This window comes from Palaemon carinicauda, chromosome 28 (genome assembly GCF_036898095.1).
Source record: "Palaemon carinicauda isolate YSFRI2023 chromosome 28, ASM3689809v2, whole genome shotgun sequence".
Taxonomy (NCBI): domain Eukaryota; kingdom Metazoa; phylum Arthropoda; class Malacostraca; order Decapoda; family Palaemonidae; genus Palaemon; species Palaemon carinicauda.
The window spans coordinates 68,843,560-68,870,909 of NC_090752.1; the positions used below are offsets into that span (position 1 = coordinate 68,843,560).

The 27,350-nt window shown below is 40.0% G+C and overlaps 1 protein-coding gene across 7 annotated transcripts in view; it reads left to right on the forward strand.

Annotated features, from left to right (window-relative positions):
• Nucleotides 1-27,350, forward strand: part of LOC137621649 (ral GTPase-activating protein subunit beta) — a 260,222-nt gene that overhangs the window by 75,471 nt on the left and 157,401 nt on the right. For 5 of the 7 annotated variants that reach the window (XM_068352115.1, XM_068352116.1, XM_068352117.1 and 2 more), the window contains 2 exons: nt 12,183-12,248; nt 26,773-26,881. In XM_068352115.1, the coding sequence (XP_068208216.1) occupies nt 12,183-12,248; nt 26,773-26,881 (175 nt within the window). The remainder of the gene's footprint in view (nt 1-12,182; nt 12,249-26,772; nt 26,882-27,350) is intronic. The other 2 variants (XM_068352118.1, XM_068352121.1) reach the window with 1 other exon arrangement.

Here is a 27,350-nt window from a genome sequence, read left to right on the forward strand (position 1 = left end):
TGCTTCTATTCCAGACTATGCTGCCTTGTCTACATCCCTCTTCTGAGTGTGCTGAGTTGGGAGTATACCTTACTAATAATGCAGTCAAGATGTTCCCATCAGAAGTGTTTCCAATAAGAACAGGAGAAGCATCTCCTCATTCCCGAAGTGACCTGAGTCGAGCCTGTCATATCCCCCGTACTAAGGCGGTCTTATTGGAAGATCCTGATTACCAGTCTCCAACTTGTTCTACCGAGAAAGGTTTGCCTCGTACGCCTTGGGGTCCTCTGCAGAAAACTCCTCTCAAGAGCGCCTGGATGACTCGAGAGATTTGTCATTTCTGTACTATGAGGGTGGTCAGACTGCTTCAGCTGTGTCCCCCCTCAAGATGGCAATTCCTTCATGATCCAAGCAGGCCTCTCCTCCCAAGTTTCCTAAAGCTGGGAAGTTGTCCAAGAATGCCGTCCGGCCAAACATTCAGATTCCTATACTAAATGTGCCAATAGATGTAACCATGATGATGTTACTGTGTGGAAGGTACCCTCCGGCTGCCTAAGGAGGCCAACAGGTCCAAGCAAGTTGTCACTCCCAAGTGTCGTGATGTCACTGAATGCGCCGCCATCTTGATGTGTGAGCATATTCCCCCATGTCATGATATTGCTAAGTAAATGGACATTCACCTATCAGATAGTAGAGGACGTAATAAACCATGCAGAGTCCAACCAGAGTGTTATAAACTTGGCCAGGGACAGAAGAGATACAAGCTCTCCCTATGCAGATAAGAACCCCGTGTTTTATGCTAGAGACAAAACCTTTAATCGTCCGGTTAGACCCTGTTCTTTCACTCTGTCTGACAATCATAACTACCAGGATAGGTGTTCTTTGGAATGCTAGTCTTTTTTAGGAAATTCTTTTTAGGTATAGGAAGTGGATTCAGGGTGCAGAAAATTTCCCATTTCCAAGAATCACCCTTACATCAGATATAGAAGAACGATCTGGCCGATAACGCAGATGTGGTCCTCGCTGTAGACATTCAAAAGAACAGAGTACTGAGTACTTTCACTTGCTTCTTAGAACGAACTCCGAGAGATATTTCAACTGCTCTGTTTCGCTATCTAGACATAGAAACGACTGCTTTTATGATGGGAGGGATCTAGAATCCTCCCTCCTCTGCCTCTTTTCATTATCAGTCAAGGGAAAGGAAGGATGTTGGAGGAAGGATAAAGAGCTCTATCAAATCAGAAATTCGGCAACAGGACATTACAGTATCACGATTGATGATTCTTTTGAGAATAATGTGACATGTGCAAGTTCAAACTCTGCTAATGTACCCCCTACTTGAGGCCCCAGTATTGAGTTTGGAAACCCCTCATTTTATTAAAATATGAACCTAATCTGCCACTTAAAAGGTTTGGATGAGCCTCCTTTAGCACAGACTGCTAATAGAGGATGCGGCATCACCGGTACCTTCCTGCTGTTTCAGAATCCAAGACCTAGGTTTGATGTGAGCCTTGCCAACCAAACCAAAGACACTTGAGTCTTTGAATTCCCAAGTCTCTGCTGCAAAAAACTTGTTAAAAGCGAGTCGGTCTTCGAAACTTCCGCCATTACCTCGGCCAGGCCATTGTCGTTTTTATTTTAACTCTGGCACCTTTCACAATTGATGATTCTCTTAAGAATAATGTTGCGTTTGTAAGTATAAGCTCTGCTGATGTACCCCCACTTGAGGTCCCATTATTGAGTTCGGAAGTGTCTAATTTTATTAAGATCATGAACCTAATCTGCCACTTGGGAGGTTTGGATGAGCTTATTTAGCTTGGACTGCTTATAGACGATGTGGCATCAATGATACTTTTCTTTAGTCTCTGTATCCCAGACTTAGATTTGAAATGACACTTTCCAAACAAACGAAAGACACTCAAGTTTTTGAACGTCCAAGTCCCTGCTGCTGAAAACTCATTAAAAAAGCAAGTAGGTCTTCAAAACTTTCGCCATTACCTCTGCCACGCCAGAGACTTTTTTACATCAACTCGGGTGCTTTTCAGAGCCCATGACTTATTGATCCAGATGCGGCCAATTTGGTACCTTCAGTTTCGGTTGAAAGACTGCAGAATTTACCAGCCACGATCTCAGGTCCTAAACTTGCAAATATGGAGGTAGCTGCCATGGCAGCCATTCAGACCTGTTCGTGGATAGACCTCTGGTCTGGGGCACTCAATCTATTCGCTGTTTCAAGGAACCTCAGAAAAAAAGGCCATACGAGATCAGATCAAGGAACTCTTCAGATCTGGTGCCAAGGACGTAGAGTTTCTCCTCTATCAGAATGTTTTCCTATGGGGAAACTGTGTTCTGAAGAGGGATGATTTTGTCTAAGAAAAATGCTGTAGATAGCTGTCCTTAAAGATGCCACAGTCCTAAGGAACTCTAACCTCATCAACTCTCCTTCTCTCTTTCCGTCCTCAGAAGTGATCAAAGCAATCGAAAAGTGATAAGCTGGGCTAGAGCTCAATAGTCAACAGAGCAGCAGCACTGAGGTTGCCCACTCCTCAAAATCAGACTAAGAACTAGTCCTTTAGGCAACCCCCTTAACAGAGATGTCTCCTCCCTCTCATGGATGCACAACAATCTGGGAGGCAGAAACCTAGACCTAAATTTCGTCAGAGATGTCACCCTTCCAACTGAAGAGGACGTGGGGCAGAAGGTCACTCTAGGGTGGCTTGTCCTCCAGCTTACCAGTAGTGGGGGATACCTGCAAAGCAACTGGCAAAGATGGCAGGACTTGGGGGCCAACCCATGGATGGTAGAAGTCCTCCATTTATGGCATAGGATCTCCTTTACAGACTATCCACCTTCTCTGACCAGGAATCGGATCCTACCGTACTATATGAAAGGATCATCAAAACATCTACTCCTTGCAGAGGAATTTGCCTAGCTGCTAAGCAAGGATGCGGTAGAGGAAGTCTTTGACGACTCTATGGGCTTCTTCAGCTATCTATTCCTAGCAGAGAAGCTGATGGAAGGTTGGAGACCCATCATAGACTTCTCTCTCTTGAACCTCTCCATTCTGCAGACAAGGTTTAAGCTGGAGACTCCACCCTCCATTCTCCAGGTTATCAGGAAGAACGATTATCTTCTGACCATAAACCTGAAAGATGCTTATTTTCAGGTCCCCATCCATCCGGTCTCAAGGAATTACAGTACCTAAGGTTTCCTTTTCGAGACAAACTGCTTTGCTTTGGCCTGTCTACAGCCCCTCAAGTCTTCACCAGAGTGTTTGTCCTTGTCTCAGCATGGGCTCATGCTATGGGTATCAGGCTGTTGAGATACTTAGACGACTGGCTTCTCTGGAATCCTGAGCTCTCCTGCTGAAGCACAGAGGCATGTTGCTGGATCTGTGCAGGGATTTAGGTAATTCAGCTCTACCTCCAGAAGTCCAGCCTCATCCCCAACCAATCCATTTGGTATCTGGGTATGGACATAGACTCAGTGCAAGCCAAGGCCTTCCCTGTGGCAGACAGAGTGGCAACGCTCAGGACTTTGGTAGCAACTCAATTTGAAGGGGACCTTGTGCCTGTCCATATTTGGGAGAAGTTATTAGGTCATCTCTCCTTGTTAGAGAAACTTCCCCCCTGGCGAGATTGCATATACGGTCAGTGCAGTGGTCTTGAGCTACAAACCATCCTGCAACCCTCTTAATAGTACCTTAAGAGGGGATTTTGGACCTCCTGTGGTGGCTGAGGGAGGGGAACCTGTTAGCAGGAACGCCCCTTCAGGGTCCTCCTCACTAGTTCATGTTGTTCACAGATGCATCTCGCCAGGGTCAGAAGGAGATAAGAGCTTCCACATAAACTTCCTGGAAATGAAAGCCGCTCAACTATAGTTACTTCACTTTGCAGAGACACTGACAGGTCACTCCGTGGTATTGATGAGCTACAACTCCATAGCAGTGACCTACATCTTCAAACAAGGAAATGTAGCCTCTCTCCTGCTATGCAGTCCAGCAATAGAGATCCTCAAATGAACACAGTGCCAGGCAATCTCTCTCTCGGCTAGGTTCATCTCCGGAAGAACGTCATTGCAGATGAGCTGAGCCGTCGAGGGACAACAGTTGGTTTAGAATGGTCTTTGCTTGCTCTAATGGTGAAGACTTGTGACTTTGTTGGGTTCCCCATCTCTGGACATATTCACCACCCACCTGAATCACAAACTCCCGGTGTATTCTTCTTCAGTGCCAGACCAAGCTACAGCGATGGAACACGCATTTCAACTCCCGTGGGACGGTCTAGACTTCTACGCCTTCCCAGCGTTCTTTCTAATTCGTCAGATACTGGACAGAATAAGAACATCCAAGTAACACTAGTGGCCCCAAGGTGGAAAATCTTCTGTTATTGGTGTTGTACCGGGAATATTGCTCTACTCAAAGCCAATATTCCCCTGATTGCAGACTCCTTAGCATTCCTAAGGAACATGAAGGCCCTTTCTGTCACTTTGGTGAAAGGCTACTGCTCTGCCTTGAGCCAAGTTTTCTAACTGAAAGGTCTGCTGGACCTCTCAGATTCCTGGGAACTCTCAGCATTGATAAGGAGTTTCAAGCAGTCTTGTCCTCCCCAAGAACTAAAATCCCCCTCCTGTGATGTGACTAAGGTCCTACAGGTTTTAAGGAAAGCTTGGATGAACCTATGCATAAAGTCTTATACAGAAACCTTCTTGCCTTAGCTTCGGCCAAGAGAGTGATTGAACTGCATGGTATATCTCACCTTGTGTCACATTCCATAGGGTGGAGAGAATTATCTTTGTTTTTTGCTCCTGAGTTTGTGGTCAAAAGCCCAAATCCAGTTGGTGATAATAACAGATCTTGACCCTTTCATGATCTTGCCCCTTATGACCCAGATGACATGTTACTATGTCCTGTAAGAGCAGTACATAGATACCTAAAAAGGACGCAGTATGTCAGACCCAGAATCTCTAATATGTTTGTAAGCACTGGCTCTTCCAAAAAGAAGGTGTCTAGAAATACCATCTCTTTTTAGTTGAGAGAAATCATTATGAGAGTCTGTAATTCCTCAGGGGAAGCGTCACCAAGCCCCCTCCCTCTCGATCACATGATGTAAGTGGGCTTGCTGGAACCCTGGTATTCTGCAAAAACCACTTGGTAGCTCAAGTTCTAAAAGTAGGAGTCTGGTAGAGACAAAGCACTTTTACAAACCACCTTAAAGATTGCAGACACAGGTCCTTAGACATATTTTCTATAGCACCCATCATTGCTGCCCAGCAAATAGTGTAATCTAAGCTCTCATGGGACAAGTAAGTACTTCTATCACAGGCGTCAGTTACTGTCTGTTTGTGAGCATAAAGGAAAATAGCGATCTTGGTTGAATTTGAATTCCTCACTTAAAATCTCCCCAGTGCTGGTGAGAAAGTATTGTGTTTGTTGACTGATACATAATGATATACTGCATATATTATACTCAATTTTTTTAATGAGACGCATTTGCACTGAGTCGGAGCGGGGCCCTTTTAGCTTGGAAAAGTTTCCTGCTATCTGATTGGTTAGAATTATCTTGTCCAACTAATCAGCGTGCAGGAAACTTTTCCGAGTTAAAAGGGCACCCTTGCGAGTCGGTGCAAATCTGCCTCACTAAAAAAAATTGACTATAGTGTTACAAGTCACTTGATGTTCATTTCACTTCACCCTGGTAAAGCTGTTTGGATTGGAACAAAAGGCTCTGCCTCGTATGAGCTGGCTGCACTGTTCACAAATAATTAACTTTGGTCTCTTGCTATTATTAGAGTAATTATATTTTAGGGTAAAGGGCAAACTTACTACACCACAGAGACCTCCTCTCACCTAAAAAAAGACTCCCCATTAAATGACTCGGAAATTTGTATCCACACAGGAATAAACTACAAATTTTATACAATTTGTATTTTTCCTAGCTATACAAACCTGATTCATTTACCAAAGATCCTGCCTCAGCCACTCCTCAAGCCTTTAACCAGATGAGTGTTGTGACTAGACGCTTGATACAAGCATAGCCCATCGTGCGCACTGGCTGCCCAGGAGCATAGCATGACGCAATCTATTGATTCTTTTTTTTTGTCTGGCTGTAAGAAACAAAATCAGAAGTAACTCTATTAAATGATCAGGTTTGTATTGTTAGGAAAAATAAAAATTATATAAAATTTGTATTTACCAGTATGCTGATGATATAAGTTACATTTAGCCTATATGACCTATTAACAAAAATGGAAATGTTTTAAAAAGTATACGAGAACTGTTGCAACAAGAAATTATGAAGTTACAAGCAAGTAGCTTTTTAAACTTGAAATTGCGACAATAGCATATGCTTTAGTGCAGGAACTAATTGCTGAGGTAGATGATTAACTGAATAAGCTGTTAAATTAATACAAAAGAGTAAAATGATGATGAAATTGAAACTTAGGATTATAGAAGTAGAAAGATGGGTAAAAAACAGATCATATGCTCTTAGATTCAGAGCAAAACAGATTAAGAAAACGTTCTTTGCCATTAACACTGTGTAAAAAAGTGAGGCAGATGACAGATAGATACATGCGGTTCTAAGTGATACATGCAAAAAGGATTACCACTTCTCTGTCTGTTTAACATAAGACTGCTGTGTTTCTTGATATGAAGACCATAAGTGTGATTTGTATATGAATGCTGGGTTTGTAGTTAAATTGAATTATATTTGACTTTATTGCTCATCTCAAATTGCAGCACTGTTTTAATGGATAATTTTATTTGCATACTTGATTAAAATTGGTGGTTATACCTTTTTTCTTCTCAGAAAGTTAAGAATATTTGGCATAATCATGGAGTAATTTAATTTGAAATCATCTTTGTAAGATGCTTCTATGCATTAATTTGCTTGACAAATTTTTTGTTCCAACAATTTTTCCTATAATTTATAACCTTTCTATCTTAAACATCCAGGACTGTTTCTTCTTTCATGATTAAGCATCATCCTTCTTCCTTACTTTTCTTTAATTTCGATTTGTTTGGGCTTGAGTCAGAATAGAGCTGTAGGCTATCACATCATGAGTCTATCCTCTTAAAATAATGTATCATATTTTAGTGGTTTAATTGATTCAACTGTTTGGGATGATAATTCTGTGTATAGTATATTTTATTTTTGGTTCAGAGTAGTTCTTTCACCCTAGAAAGAGACAAGGTAATTAAAAAGCAGGATTTCTATAAATATCTCATGTTTATAATTGCTTCCATGATATGATGGGAGTCTTCATAATGCTTTTTTAATACCGCATACTTTCATAATACTGAATCAGCAAAGAATGAAAACATGCTGTTGAAAACTTGGTATCAAATTTCATCAAATATAGGATAGACTTTTACAACTCTTCAATCATCCTAGGATGATGATCTAATTATATTGATGAAGCTTACCTATAAGTCACATTACTAATATCTCTGAAGCATGAATTGAAATTTGGATTTTATCATAAAAAAATTGATTTAGCTTTCCATCTCCTATAACCTCCCTTCCTGAAACCACATACCACAGGAACATTACACGCAACTAAATGGTAGAAAACCTGTGCTCAGTGGTTCTGGACTTCACCGTACCTCTTGGATCTCACACTCTTTCCATCACTTCAGAACGGCAGTCGCCCTTTTAGGTGTTTCTCTTATAGTTTGAAACATTTCCAAGTGCAAGAATATAACTTTATTTGTTTTTTAATGATTATTTTGGTGCTAGGATGATTCAGGTACGTTAAGTGTCTTACCTAATTGTTTATCTATTATATGAAACCTATTAGCTGAGCTTTGACCTATACTTTCCCCTTCTTATACAGTACACAGTGAAGGGGAAGTGGTCTCATGGAGGTATTGTTTCAATAGAACTTTTTTTAACCTTGCTCAGATGAGTTGGTAGATACTTTTAAAGTTTTATTATTACAGTAGTACCCCTCTTTACGTCGGTTCAGCAACTTCGGTCATTCTTAAATATTAGATACAATTATAAACTCCATGTTACTCTGTTTTACATGATCTTATGTCTTTGCACATCGAATAATTACGATGAAAAATGACAAAAAAGAAATATTTAAAAATTTCTATTGAGGAAATTAGTAAATATATAGTCATAAAAAAATATGATTAGTATAAGCACAAACAGAAATTATTTACAATTTCCTTGTATTATGAAGGAAATTGCTACATCTTACAACTTTGCTTTGATCCTTCTCGAAAGCATACAGTACAGGTTCTAGCTTGTAACTTTTCCCGACCAAAGTGCTGATTGCTTTGTAACTTTGTTAAGTCGAACAATTATTTCATGAATGATTGTTAATAGTATGATATGCTTAATGGTTATTTTATGTCTCTTAAAGAAAAAATAAAAGGGTAAACTAATAAACTGATAAAAAAAAATATTTTCACGCTTGTTTTGTCTAGGAGGCCTACCACTGCCTATGTGCTGTAGTTGTTTACAAATTTTTTCTGGCGTTGTACATTCGTGTTTAAGTCTTTTTTTATCTTTGCAAGCTTTGCAAATTTAGCTATGTCTCCCAAAAGAGTTAAAGCCTGTGAATCTAAGAGGCATGTCATAACAAAGCAAGGTAAATTGGAAATGATAAAGAGGTATGACAGGGGTAAAAAAGCTGTAAACTTTGCATATACCTTAGGCCTGGCTCGGATAACAATGTCCACCATTATCTATGATAAAGCCCACATTGTCCAGTTTTGCCAGGAAAATAAAGATTAGCAATCTAGTACGAGAAAATTTGAATATTGTATCAGGTCTCAAGGTGTATTGCTTAAATCCACAACAAATACATTAATTTTATGGAATAATTTTCAAATGAAATTTCTTTAGTCTGGTTATTTGATGGATAGTTGTTATGGATATCCTTTTTTGTGTAAGGGGATGTTTTGAATAGGAAACATTTATTATTGGACTATTCATTCGCTTGGAGAGCAAAATAAATGCAGTAAGATACAGGAATGTTTGAAAGTCAGGTTGAATTTTGAAAGATAAAGGATTTAATTTTGGTTCCCTCTTCTAAGATGGTGTTACCCTGTACAGGTAAGATTCATGAAATAAACAGAATTTTTAAATAAAATCTTTTATCTTATACCATTAAGTCGCATGGTGTCCCTCCCTCCTCCCCACATGATGTTTTGTTTGTTTACCGAGAGGTCTATGTTGAATTTAAAAATGTGGGTTCCAAAAGTAAGGTGAGATGATGAACCACTGAGGGCATTTTTCTCTCATGAAGTTGTGCAGAATTTAGGGGCTTTATGGTTATAGGAGGCGAGCTTATAGGGTATGGAGAAAAAATTTCCTTCTTTGTGGTAAGATTGAAAAATACATACAGTACTTCAGAGATATTAACAGTGACCTAAAGTTAAGTGTCAGTTATAATTTTATCATCAAAATTTAGTTTTATATACTTTTACATTTTACTATATGCACTATGATAATATTTTCTCTGTTGCTGTAACCCTAACCCAAAACTTCTAGTTTTTCTGTATATTCCATGACTTCCCCTCCAGATATTCTCACCAATTCCCAAAGTTTGATGTACAAAGTATTGGTATCAACCCATGTGTTATGTAGTCTTTACAGTTTATTTCCTTTGATTTTATCAGAATAATTCTTATCATTCTTGTAGTGAAAAAACTCTTCCAACTGACAAACTGTGTACTAGGGTAACAAAACTGTCTTTTGATCAATGGTATCAGCGCCATTACAACTTTTTGGGTTAGATCTTGGATTACACTGTATATCATTTGACCTCTTGACATACATATTATTCAAGCTTTTTTCTATTATTGGTTCTTAGTGGAATACAAACCCTCATGTTTATTTAGAGGAATCCTTTGGAGACATCTTGTATGTCAGTGAAGCTTGGTAACAAGGTAGTTGACTATTAGCTGTCATCAAGTCAAGATGTACCTGCTATTCTGGTGGTCATAGAGCTCAGCTCAGGTGTGAAGTTTATCATTAAAGTATAACAATATTAATTTTACTTTGGTTTTGAAATGTGTTTTTGGTATGCCAGGTATGCAAAAGTAACAGATTTATTAATTTTGTATTTCTTTTGTATCAGGAGCCGGCTTTCTTTATAAGGCTTTTAGTGAGACATAAATTGATTATTCATACATGATACTAACCTTGTCCTATTGGAATACTTTGAAATTGAGTGCTAGAGAAAAATTATCCATGATGATAAGGGAGTCATGTATATTCTTTTTAACACCAGGAGTGGGTACTTTATAGGAACCACTAAGGAGGATCATTAAGGGTTGCTGTCTTTCTCCTTCCTTCTCATTATTTGGATTTCTGAAGAATTGGACAGACTTTGGATTCATTTTACGCCTTACCCTGTAACCATTTGCATATCAGGACTCTTTTTGTTTCTTTCCAGTGCTGCAGTTTAACAGTCTCATTCTTGTTGCCACTTTTTCCAAAGTTCGGCAGTGTTTCTGTAGTCAATTTTAAATTTTGGTACAGTTGGTAATGCATGACTTGCATTCATATTCAAAATCAAACTTTATGTAAGAAGAACTGGCAATCCACAAATTTGATGCCATCATATATATATCTTCTTCAGTAAGAGATGTGTCACTCTTAAGAAAGTATACTGTTGGAAGTGTATTCTGTGGAAGGATAATGGAGATATGGTTTCAATTAGATATGTACAACAGCTGAATACTGTTGCAAATTTCTTTTACTCAAGTTTTTTTCATTTATAACAACAACGTAATTATAATTTATGTAATTAGCTTACTATAAATACAATAGGATTATTACCAATCTTTCACATTCATCACAAACAGCTCAATTCTGCTTTATGGGGCTTGACTGGGATTCACTCGCCTCGTCCTTGATATAGTGCCATCCATTTTGCCTTCTTTATGAAACAGACAAGGAATAATTATGAAATTGTGTTTGATGTACCTTCTTTTATGTTTCTGTCAGGTTACTGTGTTGCTATTACATCCTCTCTTACATGTTGGTCAAGACAGGCTTGGTACCACCTCTGTTGACCAAAAGTCCTTTGGAAAGGGAAGAATTGGGACACTTTTCTTAGAATTTGAATTCACAGTTGCACTTGTCTTGGTTCAGAGGGAACTTTGGGTATGGGTTTCAAGGATAGGAGTCTGACTAACAGGTGTCCTCCTTCCTCTTAGAAAGGACACCTGTAGACCCTATGACTAATTTTCTTTAGCCTTATAAATTAGTAGTGTAGCTTCCTCTTCTCATTCAGACAAGATAAAAACTTGCCTAAGGTTCATGGATATACTAAGTTGTAGAAGAGAGGCAATAGATGTCTGGTCACTTCCCTTCCTTTACATCCTTCCTAGATGGGGATAGTCCAACCCTTGTTCATCTTGGTCTGGTAGATGCATGTGAGCCTCATAACTTAGCACCTCTTCATGATTTTGGTCTTGTAACTTGTTCCCTGTTTTTGACAGGATCCCCTGAACCTTAACTAGAACATGGCACAGGGTTCTATCAGTCTCTTTCATTGAATTTCAGGCCTTGGAGAAGGTTAGAGGAATCACCATTCCATTGTTTGTGCACATGACTAGGCATTATTCATTTCTCTGAGGGTGTTTGTCTTTCTCTTCAGTTAGCTTGAAGCCCAGACAATACAGGATGTGGCAGTTTTATAAATTCACGCTTCTTGGTGTTTGGAACAGTGACAGTCAGTTTTGTGATATGAAGTATTTTTTTTGTAAAGGACTAAATCTTTTGAATAAATATGATTACTTGTATATCCCTAGGGATAGATATAGAATTATACTACCTTGCACTTATCCCTTTGATTGGAGAAAAAGGGGGGAGGGGTGGGGTTGGCATTCTAGTGACTCATTTGCCTATCTGTTGATAGTTAATTACCTTGTTACCAAACTTTGATGAGATGACCATGTGTCACTAAATGATGATTCTAAATAAATAATCAGGTTTGTAGATCCAGGAAAATATAAGTATTAAAATTTTGAGATTTTGGTTTCATTGGTAATGTTACATACTGTATACTACTATGAAAGGCAGAATGCCATAGGAAGTTTCATGTTTGTAGCCAGTACACAAGACTTTTTAGCTTATTTGTGTGATAACATTTTTATTTCTTCCCTTCTTACCAGCCTTGTTTTTGATGCTTGAATATTCTTTTTTTTTCATGCTTAATTTGGATGTGTTTCACTTTAGTTTCAGATGAAAGTGAGGGCGCATCCACCTCCTCTCTAAGTCTAAACTTAACTGGAGATGTAGCTGGTATTTATGTATTTGAGTTGTGTGTCGCTTTTGATGCTTGACAAGGGGTATTTGGATTGTACCTGCTTTGGTTAATTAGCACTATATTTGCATATATATTGTATAAGGAAATATGTACTGTAATCTAGAACATGCACTCGGTTCTTTTTTGAAAATGTATAAATATTTTATATGACCTAATTGTATTACAGATTATTCCCTAATACAGTGAAATGTATAGTAAATTAGTGCTGGTAAACTTGGATTGCCTATCAAATTTAAGTATATCATATTAATTTTCAGATTGTATTTATTTTGCAAATAACTAAAGTTGGTAAATTTTTCATAAGAATTTGGTAATTTTTGTCCTTTTTGTCTGAGTAATGTGTTGGTTTTTCATCATGCTTTATTATACAAGTATATTTTGTAATAAAATCAATTAATGTGTGTTTATCTGCAGTTTATGTAGATAAGTAAGCCCTTGTAAATTCAACTTTTTCCTGACTCGTATTCAAACCTTTGGTCCTTTAAGATAAGGAATATGTTTTCAGTGCCATCTGGACGACAGTTGAAATCATTTAACAAGGTAGTCAAATGACAGGTGGTAAGTGAGGGCAAGGAGTCTTGCCTCCCACCTGTCAAAAGGTTCCTATATTTTCGGCTGCAATGAGTACAGATGTACTGTTGTGCTCTCCTTCGAAGTTATTATTTTCCTTTTCTCTCAAGAACTGAAATGCTGTCCATTAAATTGCTATGGATGTGAAGGAAGAGATTTCTACATGTGAGAAAGGGTGGATTTTACATCCTGTTTTTGTTAAACTGGCTGTAGATTCACACTCACCCTCTACTTCTTGCTAAGGGTATGATTGTTAGCAATCATCCCCGTGTACCGAATGTAGGTTGTGGGCTCCCATGCAGTGACAGGCATATGCTTTGATGGTTAGAAAGAGACCATAGCTTCTTCCTTTCGTTCATGGAGTGCATCTGTTACAGCTGCTCTTGCGCTCATGCTCTTGGCTTGGTCCACGGGAAATTTGTGTCAGGACCTAGGAGCTACATCAGCAGACTTTTCAGATTCTGGTTGCACGTACTGTTCTCCAAGTGTTTGCCCCACCTTATCGGATGTTGGAGGACTTTCTTTGTGCATACCACTGACAAGGAGTTTAACATGCCCTCCTTAGGTTTTTCAGGTACTGTAGGCTCCCCAGTGCCAGGGTATCCCTTGGTCACAAGATGCCAGTGGTGAAGGGCGTGGTCAGTGTGTCCCTGATGTCGGTGACTCCTGTGATGTCTATAGTGGTTCCTCCTTCCTCGGCATAAGTTGGCGGTGGGGCAGAAAGGGCGGGTTGCCCCATTGTTGGCGGGTTCCCCATGCATCTCCCTTGACCTGGTCACCCCTTGCTTCCCCCCTTCCCCTGTGCCTTCACCCTGACCCTTGTGCATAGGAGTCTGGGACCCCTAACACCAGCTCCCTTGTAAGTGGCTTTACCCCTTACCCATGACAGTCTTTCTCAGTATTGTGGTTCCCCACAGGGGTGCCGTTGGTCACTCAGACCTCAACATCTCTGCTTGCAGAGCCTTAGGTGAGGGTTGGAAAGAGGAAGAAATTTGCACGTTCTTCTTTCTCTAACTCCTCTTCCTTACTGTCCTCTTCGACTTATGACTCTGTACACACTTCTTCTAAGAAGTAGAGGAAGAAGTTGAAGAAGTCTAGTCCGCTGTAGTCATAAAGAAAGGGCTCCTTATGATACCACCTCTGTTATGGGAATTGTTGGCATCTGAGTGGCTCCTGACCCTGGGGCCTAGTGCATGGGGTCAGGGCCGTTACCCTGTGTCACGGCTCCGTACCTCTCCTCCCGGGACCGTGGCTCAGGTGCTTCTACCTTGGTAGCTAGGCAGGACAGGTATGTACGGCTCCGTGTTTTGGCCAACCTGGGCCCAGTGCATGGGGCTAGAGCGTGACTGCATGTCATGGCCCCACTGTGGCTCTGGTCCCTCCCCAGTAGCCAGGTGCGACTGGTGTCTTACTCCATGTTTCAGCCCCTGGGGCCAATTGACGGAACTGGGGCCAGTCACAGGGTCATAGATCGGGCTCCCCGGGCTATCCTGGTTGCCAGGTGGGAAATAGTGTACGGCCCCATACACACATTCCCCCCTGGTTGATGGAGGAGCTTTGGCACTCTTCATCTCCCGTCCTGCCTGGACATAGGACTCCTGCTCCTCTTTCAACCCATGATAGTTTGGTAGAGGTAGTTCAGAGGATAGCACCTCTTGAGGCTATCATCGCAGGAACTGTGGCCATATCTCCGCAGAGGGAAGAAGTACGAGCACTGCTTCAGTCTGGCGTGATCAGTGCCAGTGATTCTTCCCCCGCTGTTGTTGGCTTCTTGGATCTTCCTCAGTCTCTGATTACATTACTGGTTTATGTTGATGGGAACTGAATTGCCAGAGCAACCTGCCATACCTTCTTCCCTGGTTGAGGTAGAGAGTACTTGGGATTTGTCTACCCCTAAGTCACTGCTCGTTGGAACAGTGCCGACAGAGGCAGAAAATCCCAAGCATGTTTCTTGGTGGATGTCTATGCGCACATTCGTGGCTAGTTTAGCCATGAATTAAGTTGATCAGAGCTGTAGATATAATTCTCTAGCTGCTAGTCAGTCAAACAAGATCTTGTCCCCTCCACTATTGAGGTAGAAAGGTTCTTTGAAAGCTTGTTGTGTCAGTACCTATTCAGGTTGATCTGGTGGCGAGGCTCAAAGGAAAGGTTACGGCCTTTTTGACCTCTTGAGTTGTAGCCCATTGTGTGTGAATCATGGCTGCCTTCCAAGTGGTCTCCTGACTTTACCTATGGTCAGGTGCAGCCAGTGATGTACTTTGCCAAGCCAATGGAGTTATCAACCGTGGGGTCTCTGGAGAAGTACAAGAGTCTTGTGCTGTCTGATGGGAAGGCAGTGACCTTCCTGACACCAGCAAGCAACCAGTGGGTCAACTGGGTTTTTAAGGAGGGATGGCTTGGTTTCCCCATCTCAAAAAATGTAAGCTCAGAGGTATCTCTATCTCTTCGGAACTTGTCAGTGAGGGGTTTGTCAAGGAAGGCCTCTGAGCCTTTCCTGAATCCTGATCAAGACTGCCCACAAGTTCCCAGGAGCCTGTATATGCACAGCCCTTTTGAGCCATCTAACCTGTTCCTTCTAGGCATTGGGGCAATTGAAGAAGGGAAGAAGAGGGATATGCTGTTGCCTATGCACCCCCCCACTTTCTTACTGTCGAGAGTAGGGTGTTGCTTGTCATGCCTTTGGGACTTGACGCTAAGCCTTGGGTAGTGAGAGTCCTTCAATTCTTACTACACTCTTCAGCCCCCTTCCATTCTTTCAAGATTGCCGAGAACCATGGATTTGCAGACAGAAGTAAGAGAAGAACGTGTTTGAAGTTGTTTGAGACTTGTCTCTGGGCTTCTAGAGTCGACTCTTCCAACTGGGGGCTTGAGCCTCTTGCCACAGAATGAGTTTTTGTGCCTCAAGCAAAGTTCAGGATTGAAACAGTGCAGTCTGTTCTGAGTTCCTTTAGAGAGGAAGACTTCATGCTTATAGTGGATATGGATGACATGTACTTTTAAGTATCCGTGCATCAGTCTTTTCAAAAGTTCCTCCCCCTCTCCCTCTACAATACTATGTACCAGTTCAAGACCTTATGCTCTGGACTGTGCACTGCTTCATTGGTGTTCATTCAGATGTTCACTTTTGTAGTAGCTTGGGCCTACTTGCAAGAGATATGTCTCCGTATGTATCTCAACAGATGGCTGATTCTAGCCTCTTTGGAGGGGTAGTTACTACAGGGTCTATTTTGACTTTTTTTCTTTTGCCACGATTTGGGATTGTGATAATCGAGGAAAAGTCAAATCTCTTGCTCAAGCTGAGGTTAGAGTACTTGGGAATGCAGCGAAAGTCTGTCAGTCATGCAGTCGCATCAGCAGGTACAGGGTAGCATGTTCATTGTGTCCAAAACAGAATTACCAGCTTGGCACTTGTAGAGTCTTCTTGGTAACCTTTAATCACTGGGAAAGCTTGTTCCTCAAGCGGTCACCACCACCAGAGATCTCTTCAGTGCTGTGTGAAGAATCACTGGTCACCCTCCAGGGAATTCCCACCCCTTCTGGTGCAAGTGGGATAGAAGACTTTGTTTCATCGTACCTGTTGGCTGAATAAGGAAACCCTCACAGGGGAGTTCTACTAGACTCTTTGCCTTTGGACATGAAACTGTGCTCGGATGCATGAAAAGTGGGGTGGGGCGCACGAACAACCTGGTCATTTCAAGGGTATAGATTGAAGAAGCATCTAATCTACTCATCGACATCCTGGGTGGTTGGCAGTCTTTTTAGTGCTACAGTCATTCCAAGAACGTTGAGTAGTGACTTACGTCTAGCAAAGGGGCACGTTTTTGTGTCCACTGTGAGCTGATGAAGTGAATGCACATCGGGACTGCATTGTACCTCCGGAGAGTTCTCAGGAGTATTTATTCCAAGCAAGAGGAATGGACTAACAGACACACTCAGTTACTAGGTTATGGTTGTAAATGGTCCCTACATCCCTGCATAACAGAGATGCTTCTGGTTTGTTGGGTTCTCTGGAGATCCACCTTTTCGACACAGCTAAACAGGATGCTCCTCATGTTTTCTCCCCCTGTTCAGACCCATGGGCCATCTTTGAAGTTGTCTTCCAACACCCATGGACCACGTGATTAGTTATTCCCTTTCTATGCTCAACCATGTTCCGTCTGCTAATCTAACATATCGGAAGTACTCTTGGACTCTGGATGACCCTGTTGGCTCCCAGATGACTTCATGCTGAAGGGTATCCTGTTCTGCTGTGTTGAGCTGCCAAGAGGACTTCCTATGGCCCTCAGTCTCCTTGGGAAAGTGGACCACCCTTTGCGATTGATGTCGTAGAAGCTATTCTTCACCGATCATATTGTCTCTAGAGTATATTACAGATTTCCTCGTCTTCCTTCGTCAAAAGAAGCTGTGCCTCATTCAGTCAGTGTTGTAAAGGCTACCATTTAGCCATGATGAACATGGTCTTTTGACAAACAGGAATAGACCTCATCTCCTTATAAGAGTTGTCTATAAACAGTCTTTGAACAGTGCTGATTATGGGACCTCAGATCCCCAAGGGGGACGTGTCCCCTGCTCAGGGTCTCGCTCGTACCTGCTCGAGTTTTTGAGAAGGCTGTCAGTCAAGGCTCTAACTTCCAGGGGTGTCTTTGCTGCCTCAGCATTGACCAAAAGTTCAGGTGAGTTACAGTGTCTCTCTGACTTACTTACCCATGCTGAGACATGGAATGAGCTCCCTTCTTTGGTGCCTGGTCACGTGGCTGAAGCTCGAAACCTTTATTGACACGATCCTATGTATGAGCCCTTCCCCGTCCCCTTTCTATGTGGAGTGTTGGGAGGCATGGAGAGGAGGTTCTTTTGTTTGCTGAAAGGGCTTTGCATTGCTAACTAAAGAAGCCTCGACACCTCAGACCTTAGTGTCAGCGACTCTTCCTTACAAAGCAGAACCAAGAAAGAGGTGTCGGGTAACACTGCCTCTTTTGGACTAGTTGAGATGATCCATAAGGCATATGCCTCAACTGCTGAGAGATGGGGTACTAGCTAAGACCCAACTTACAAAGTCAGGCGTTAGGCCCTACCATTGCTTTGAATTTTGGTGTCTTCACACTTGGTCTTGCGGTGGCTGCTCAAGTAGTTGTATAGCAAGCCCAGCTCCTATGTTGGATGGTAAGTCTCTTTTCTATGGTAATGTATAGATGTAAGTCTGGAATGAAGGCAGAATGACATGGTCTTCTTCATTCTTCTGCCCTCCTTGGGGACAAAGTGGTTGAAGTGATACTCTCCAGTTCTGAATTGATGCTGGTAAACTACACTTCTTTCCATTCTCTCTCATCCTCCCTAGACAAGGGTGAGGATGGTGAAATATATACCAAACCGTTGATCATCATACGTCGGGTATAATATTGCGGACTGCTATCCCCTTTGGGGGGAAGAGATCCCTCCTTTAACCTTGTACCAATCTTCTTGGACAGGCCAGTCTCTATCAGTCAGTTCATCCCTATGATAGACAGATAGGAGGTTACTGGAGTCATCTCCTTTGCTCCCTTATGGGACCATTTAAAGTGACATTTCCTGGGAAGATAAAGAACCAACCAGTTCAGTTCTAGGGGGACTTCTGACCCACGAATTGGTGAGTCTCCCTACTTACAGGATGATAAGTTTGTATACAGGTCAGAACAAATAAATTTTTAAAATAATTTGTATTTTTCCTAGCTACCTGTATACAAAATTGAGTCCTTAAACTTCCCACCTCAATCACCCTTCTCAGTCCTGAGCTGAAAGGTCATAAGTGAAGAGCTTTTGAGAGGTGGGGGCAGGGCTCTGCGTCTTCGTTCACCATCTTTCATTTACCTACCTTATTAAATAATTTCAACACGGGAGGGTAGGCTGGGGTGGTGTGGTCATGTCGTGGGAGGAGATGAACAGTATATTTGGAGGAGAGTGATGGAAGTGGAGATGTGGGGAGCGGGAGGGAGAGGGAGACCAGGGCGAGGGTGGATGGATTTTGTCGGGGGTGACCTTCGATCAAGGGAATTGGCCGGTGGTGGCGTGTGGGACAGGGGTAAATGGGGAACGCTGGCCAGATACATCGACCCCACATAGAAGTGGGAAAAGATGCAGACAAAGAAGAAGATCTTTAAATAATTTCAACAGTTGTCCAGGTAGCACTGAAAACAATATTCCCTACTTGGAGGACTCAAATTTGTGTAGCTAGGAAAAATAGATAATTACTTTATAAATTTATTATTTTTATGACCTGACATAAACTTTAGACTCTTGGGTTAGTAAATTTTGATATGAGGGATTCTAAATTTTATATGGAGATTTTAAGTACATTATTGGTCTATTTTTTTTACATCTTTTTTATGTGTTTTGGGAAACAAATTTGGCTTGTCCTTTTTCTTGAAATGAATACAATAATTAATTTTTCTTCCCAACCATATATTTACTTGTAAAAAAACTAAACTGGTGCATCAGAATGTACTTATGACTGTTCTATTATATTTTATATGAGTCTTAAGCTACTAGTTTACTGGCATGAATACAATAAAATGATTTTTTCTCAGCAAATTTTCAAGTCATTATGGTCAGAATAGTTGTTTAAGTAATCATTATTTTTTTTAGTTTCCCTTAGGGCATGATTGTTTTATTGATATCTCGGTAACTTACAAATTTTATCATTTTAATATCCCGTTTGTGCCACAGTTAGGCAGTACAGTGCTCAAAGCAGAGTATGGTCCATCATGTCTAGACTCCAAGTTTACTATTATACAATGCATTTCTTTAAATGGTTTGGATATTATAAACTAAGTTGGTACAATCCAAATACATTTGCTATGGCTCCTTTGTATATACACGGCTTACATTGATCGCTATTTTTTTGGTTAAATGATAATACTTAGGTGTTAATGCGGTGACCTGTGTGTATTAAATAAAGGAAGTTTGATCTAGAGCAAGGGAGGTGATTTTGTCCTTATTTAAAATGATCTAAATTCTCAACATATGGTAAACCTGCTTAGGCAATTGCTTTACTACTGTGTAATCTAATCCTTAAGAGTCTCCTTTTCTGCTCTGAGTAGAACAAATCTTAACCAACCAATCAACTTACTAAGTTTTAGTGATGCTCAGTATAAAATCATTCTGAGAGGTTTAGGAATGCTATAATGCTCTATATTTTACTTGTTCAAATTTTGAATAGTTTTATAACTTTATATAGCAGTCATTATTGTTAAAACTTCCAAAGTGCCTTAAGAAAATATTGTTTTTAGTTCTTCCTGCCAAATGTAGGAATTTTTTTTTTTTTTTTTTTTTGTATTACATTCACAAGCAGAGGCTGCATGCAGTACAGGGTGGAGAGTACTGTATATTACAATACAGTACTCAACAGCAGAGGCTGCATCCAGTTCCTGGTAGAGGCTACTATATATTACAGTAATACATTTGTTTGAACATATTATAGAAAAGCAATTTTCCCATTAACTTCTACCTTATTTAAACACATAGATCACAAGAATTTATTTAGGAAACAAGATCATACAGCTGCATGATGAACAGCAGCTGTGAAATTAAGTTTCTTGCATATTGTGTAGGAGGCCTCTGTCATAAACCTTCAATTATGTAAATTGTTCATGTTTCTGGTTTTAGCATGTGACTGACAAACAGAAATCTCTTGGCTTGATGTTGATATGGATTATGGTTACTGATATGGTTATTTTTCAGTGTTGGTAAGTCACCATTAAAATGGCTAAATAATCTTATCTATGCTAAGCTTATAAGAATATTCTAGGATCTACTGTACGTTATATTGTTGTGCAGCCTTTCTTTAAAAATTTTGATTTTGAAATTTTACCAGTTTCTAACTAGGAAAATGTCTGTTGAAACTGTCTTCAAATGACTGACAGAAAATAATGCCATTTCATAATACTGTACTGTATAGTATGTTTTCCCATCATTTGACATAGATTTAAAAACTTTCTCATATACTATTTACTATAAAGTTGTTCTTAACTTTCCTCTTCTTAATGATTTCTCACCTGGTTCCAGAAATTATTAACCTGGTAACCAACTGTGATCAGTGAAGTACTTCCTGTCATGGGACATTCCCTTGGACTTACTTCTATACAGTTCTAGCTTAGTTTTATATCTATACTTGGTCTTAGAGCTTTGAATTTTTCCTGTGACTGGTTAGAGAAAAAGTATTTTTTGGTGGCTGTTCAATGCATTAATTTCAAGATACTCCTTCATAGCATAATCTTTATTGATCAAAGAATTATATTCTTTTTGAGCTTAGCCAGGTATAAAGAATACCTAAATTTCTATTATGATGTTCCCATATAAGAAACTTCTAAAAGGTTTTGGATGGTATTTTTAGTGTTTGTTAGTAACCAGAAATGTAGCTCTAAGTTGTAAAATATTCTAACCTATAAAAGATTATTACAGTATTGCATATGGGACGTATTGATTGGTAATTTTTTTCTAATACTTTATATTAAATTTTCTCATGCTAAACTTGGATGCAGTTGTCAAAGGTGAGTCATGGTTGTCTGTTTTCTTTACAATTTAATTGAATGGAATAGGGTTTTATTTGTCAATGTATGGTGTTGTGACTAACACTGGATTTTGAATATGGTCTTTGGCCCTGGATTTTGAATATGGCCTTTGGCATATATAATAGGACTTTTTTTGTGAAAGTAATTCTCAGTAATGTTCTCAGTTAAGAATTAAGTTTTGTGAGTGCTTACATTACTTTATATGTTGGTTGTGGGTTATCGTTTAAGTCCTACGCTGATAGTGTTTGTTGGTATGCATATACTGAACAAACCTTTTGTCCCTTAAAATAGGGAACATGTTTTCAGCAGAACTGGATCAGCTGTTGAATTCGTTGATGAGGTAGACAACAGTAGGTCGTGAGCCAGGCAAGGAGCCCTGCCTCCCCACCTGCCAGAAGCTTTTCACTTTTGTTTTTGGTTTCACCGAGTATGGACTTACTGTTGTGCTCTTACTAAATTTTTTCATCTATTTCTTGCAGGAAGTGAATACTGGCTGTTACTTGTAATTATGGATGTGAAACAAGAAATTTGTACTTACAAAGGAAAGAGTGGACATTGCAGCCTGATTTTTACTACACCAGCTTTAGATTTACAATATCTGGACTTCTTTTAGAGCGCTTGATTGTTCACAATCATCCTGTGTACTAAGTGTAGGTCGGGGCCTCCTTTGCAGTGGTAGACATATTACTTGAGAGAGGGAAGAGTGCTGAGTCTTCTCTAAGGTCTGCCTTGGCAACATCCAATAAGATGCCAAGGTCTTTCATCTCTTTCATTATCGTATTGAGTGCATCTGCTACTACTGCTCCTGTGCACATGCCCCTGGCTTGGTTCAAGGGAAGTATGTGTCAGGAGGAAGGAGCTCTTGGAGCTAAGTCTGCAAGCTTTTTAGGTTTTGGTGGCATGTAGGATTACCCCAGTGTTCCCCTCACCCCATCGAATTGTTTTTGTTCCTCATTTCCAGACCCATTGGCCATGTTCAAAGTCACCTTCCAACACCCATGCAATCACCTGGGGGTGTACTCCTTTCTGCTGTTCAGTGATCCATCTGCTAATCAGCCTAGTGTTGATCACGCTAGGACTTGGGATGACTTGTTGCTCCAGATGGCCTCATGCCAATGGTATCCTGATCTGTTAGCACTTGTCAGAGTCCCTAGAGAACTACCCTAATGGCTATCTCTTCTCTGTCAGCCATACTTCCCTGTCAACCATACTTCCAGAGGTACTGTACCACCAATCTGTGAAAAGATACTGTTATTTCACTGCTGAAGTCTTACAGCATCTCCGAGCAGAAGCCTTTTTGCAAGGCACTGCAGGAAATGTCTCGGTGTCTGTGATGGTCTTCGCTGCTGTCCATCGGGGAAAGTAGGCCTTACTCCCCGATTAAAGTCATAGAAGAAATACTTATATGGTCGGAACATCTCTAGCTCAGATCGCGGATTTCCATTTATTCCTCCTCCGAAAGAAGCCCTTCTCAGTTGCTGCCGTGAAAGACTACTGCTCAGTCTTGAGCATGTTATTTTGTCTTAAGGCTATAGACCTCTCTTCCTTGGGAGTAGTCTGTGTTTGTGAGAAGCTTCGAGCAATCATGCCCACCCAGGAACATCAAGGCCCTGTAGTAGGACGTGACCCTTTTTCTCAAGGCTTTTACACTTACCTGCTTGAGCCTTTGAGAAGGCTGTCAGTCTGGGTTCTGACTCTCAAGGGTGTCTTTTGCCTTAGCTTCAGTGAAGAGAATAGGGTAGTTACATAATCTCTGACTTAGTCTCCCAGGTTGAGGGGTAAAAGGAGGTCTCCCTTAGTTTTGTACCAGGTTTTGTGACCAAACTCAGAACCTGTCATGGCATGACCTCAGATTTGAGTCCTTCTCCATCTCCTTTCCACAAGAAGCGTTGTTTAGCGATGTTGAGGCTATAGTTTTGTGTGCTGTGAGGGCTATGCAGTGCTATGTGAAGAAGACCTAACACCTCAGATCTGAGGGTCAGTGCCTATTCCGTAGCACTGGCAGGACCAAGAAAGAGGTGTCAGGAACACAATGTCTTTCTGATGGTGAGATGGTCCATGAAGAATACTCTTAGACTGCTGAGATGGTTGAGGTACCAGTTAGAACCTGAGCTTACAAAGTTAGGTGTATAGGCCTTACCCTTGCCTTCATGAGGAATCTTGCAATTAACCAGGTATTGAAGGCTTGGTTGTGTAGACTCCAGACCACCTTCAAGGCCTTAAATCAAAGGAAGTATACCACGAATCCTTCGACACCTTTGTATAGTACTAGGCTTTATGATGAGTGTTCAAGTAGTTGCATAGGAATCCCAGTTCTTATGCAGGACAGGAAGCATCTTGTCTGTGGAAGGAATAGATGTAAGTCTGGGATGAAGGTAAATTGACTCGCTCTTCTCCTTCATTCTTTCTCCCCCTCTCTTGGGGATGAAGTGTTTGAAGTCTTACTCACTGGATCTGATAATGCTGGTAAGCTATGCTTCTGAGCCCCATTCTTTAGAGTATCGAGAAGTATCTGCCTACATCCTCCCTAGACGAGGGGGAGGATGGTCGAAAATATGCCAATCCATTGATCATCTTTTACCAGGTATATTATTCTGGACTGCTATCCCCTTTTGGGAAAGAGATCCTTCTTTTAACATTGTACCAATCTTCTTGGGCAGGCCAGGCCCTGTCTGTCTATTCATCTCTATGATAGGCAGATAGGAGATTGCTGGATTCCACTCCTTAACGCCTATATGGGATCAGGTAGATTGACACTTCCTCAAATGAAAAAAAAATCCAGTCAGTTTGGTTCTTGTGGGTCTTCCAACCCACCAATCAGTGAGTCAACTTATTTTAAAGGACGAAAATTTTGAATACACTTAAAAACAAATGAGTTTTACAAGTAATTTGTTTTTATCCTAGTAAAACAAACCAAAGTCCCTCAAAATTGAACTTCCCACCTCAATCACCCCACTCAATCTTGAGCCAAAAGTCTCAAGTGAAGAGCTTCCTACAATTGAGGGGTGGGGGAACTCCTCACCTTCACTTACCAAGTGTCATCAACTACCTTGTTAACAAATTGAATGGGCGATCTAGCTCCGATCAAGACATGTTTCCTATTTTAAAGGAGTCAGGTTTGTATAGCAGGGAAAATGCAAGTTAATTTTAAAATTAGCTATATCTTATTTAGTAAGAAATTTTGTAGTTAGAATGGCATAAAACTGTATCAAATTACAAAAAGAATATAAAATACAGTACTGTACACCCATAAATTTATTTCAGCATGTGTATGAATATACAGCTATTGTAATGGAATAGCGATCTAGTTTTATGTGATTAACTTGAAGAAATTCTATAAATCTGATTAGAATATTATGAAAATTTATTCTTTTTTGAACAGGTTATCTTGTATGTATTGCTATTACCAGTTTTAATTGTATGAGAGATGAACTTGAAAAAGTTACAGTTTTATTGCCATTATATTCTGGAAAGGTAATTATAGAAAGTTAGAGTGGTAACCATTATTGTGTGGTTAGTTGATTATAGACACCTTATGGCACCTTTTATTGTATGGGAGGTTGGTTTCAGAAAGTTTTAGTTTGGAAGTCTTTACTGTCCAGCAGGTTTAATTTTAGAAAGGTATACTGGTAATGAGAGACTGACTACAGAAATTTACAATGTCGTAGCCTTCGTTTTTCAGGAAGTTCAGTTTATTATGGGATCTTCAATTGTCAAAGAGGATAGCTAGAGAAAGATAGTATGGTAGCCTTTAAAGGCTTGGGTATTCAATACAGAAAGGTGTAATAAAGTATTAATTATCGAAAGGTACAGTATGGTAGCCATCATTGTCTGCAAGGTTAATTATAGAATGTTATAGCTTGATTTGCCTGGGAGGTTAACTATAGATTTTCAATATGGTAGCCTTTAATGTCTGGGAGGTTAATTACAGAAAGTTACAGTATTGTAGCCCATTGCATTTTTTATGGACCGTTTGCATAAAGTAGTACATTACTGTACCTGTATTTTTCATGTTTCATACTGGGATGCCTATCAGTGTTCTAAAAGTTGAAGTGAATTTCTCTACTAAGACTCACTGGGTATCATTTGATAAGATTTGTTTCATAAGTTAGATCTTTTTAGGACAATTTTGTTGTAAGGTTTCAATACCTTTGCATCCTGAGAAACCTTATCCTATTTTTTCTTTGTTGATTTCTCCCCTTTTGTATCACATAAGAAAATGGAATTGAGTAAATGCTTAGAGAGTGAAACCAACTGTAAGCTCTAGAAATATTTGCAGAATATATCTAAAATATAGCTTTTGCTCATATTCTTGAACTGAAATTACTGAATGTCTTCATCTTTAGCACCAGTGTCCATTCTGATGTTTTCAATTTCTTCTAATTATTTTGCTTTATAAAACTACAGTGCAATTCAATAAGGAGTAATGTTAAATTTTTTAGCTTTAGGTGGTATGTTGGGTATTATTTATCCCCAGGTCTGTGTTGTTTGTTATACATTGTTTGCTTATCAGTTTTGTATCTTATGATGTGTTTATAATGTACAGTACTATATAAAGATAGAATTAGATTTTTACCTATACAGTATAACAGCTGTGTTCTGAAAAGTAAAGCTTGAAAATTTAATTAACTCTAATGGGTGTTTTTGTGCTGTATCTTGGCAGAGGAACAATTTTGTTGTTATCGAGTAGATATCAGATTTTATACTTTTTTTTTTTTATAAAGTGTAGTGATTAAGTTGTTCAAATGTGATACACAGGGCAACATTGAATATTATAATTCTGTAAGTATTAATTCATCCATCTACTAAGGCACTTCCCCAATTTTGTGGGGTAGCTGCCATGAAACAGAACATTTCTTCTCTTAGCTCAAAGTAAATTAAATTAGATTAAATTACTCAACTACACTATTCTACATATTAGTAAAATTATATTATTCATCATTGGTTTTGTTAGTGTTATTGCCAAAGATTTGAATGTGGGGAGAAAGAATCTTTGACTTGAGCGGTACTTGTATTCTCATCTTGCATTAAGAAACTATGTAATGAAATGCCTACTTCATTAGTCATTCCTTATTAAAACAAGACATGGACTTGAATATACTAAGGTGTCTGTGTGTTTGAATAACTTTCGATAGGAAAAGGTTTTGAAACGTTTATTTTATATTGCTGATACACAAGAAGTACGGAGTATAGTTATTGATTTTATCAGGTGATGAAGTTAACTATTTCCACTTATGACCTATTTATTGCTGACAAAACTTAGATTCAAGTAGTTACCTTTGTCCTTCTCTTATGTAGGAAATACTGTACTGTAGACTTCATTACATTGATAGAAAATCACTGAATGAAACATAAAAGTTTATGCTTTGTCTTTGGGGTGTTGCAGAGGATGCTGGCGAACAGTTATGTGAGCGAGTGTTGAGTGTCTTGTTTGAAACGTGGCTTTTGGCATGTGCTCGCTGTTTTCCTCCACCACCTCTCTGGAATGCTTTGAGGTAAGAGATCTTGTAAAATTCCAAATTGATGATTTATGTTATAGGATTATTTTGAATACTAACACAAATTCTTCTTAAGTTTTTTAATGATATGGCTTAAGTGCTATGGCCCAAAGGTTAAGTTGTCCATAGAAATGTGGCTGACAACTGCTGTTGACTTTAAGAAGACAACAAAATACCACAAGAGGACCTATCTAAGAACCTTAAGTATTCCCTTCAGTATACAGTAATACCTCGGCATAAGAGTGTCCCAACATACGAGAAATTTGAGATACGAGGAAAGTTTCTATCAAATTTTTGCCCCGAGATACGAGACAAATTTGAGATACGAGGATACGAGGATACGAGACGGTTCCCTATGCGGCCGCTTGGTGGCCGAATGTGCAAGAGGCTGCTCATGAGGACAGCATTGCTCACTCTTTCCCGTCGGATCTCCATTGTGTATAGTTATCTCCGAGCATCGGCCGTA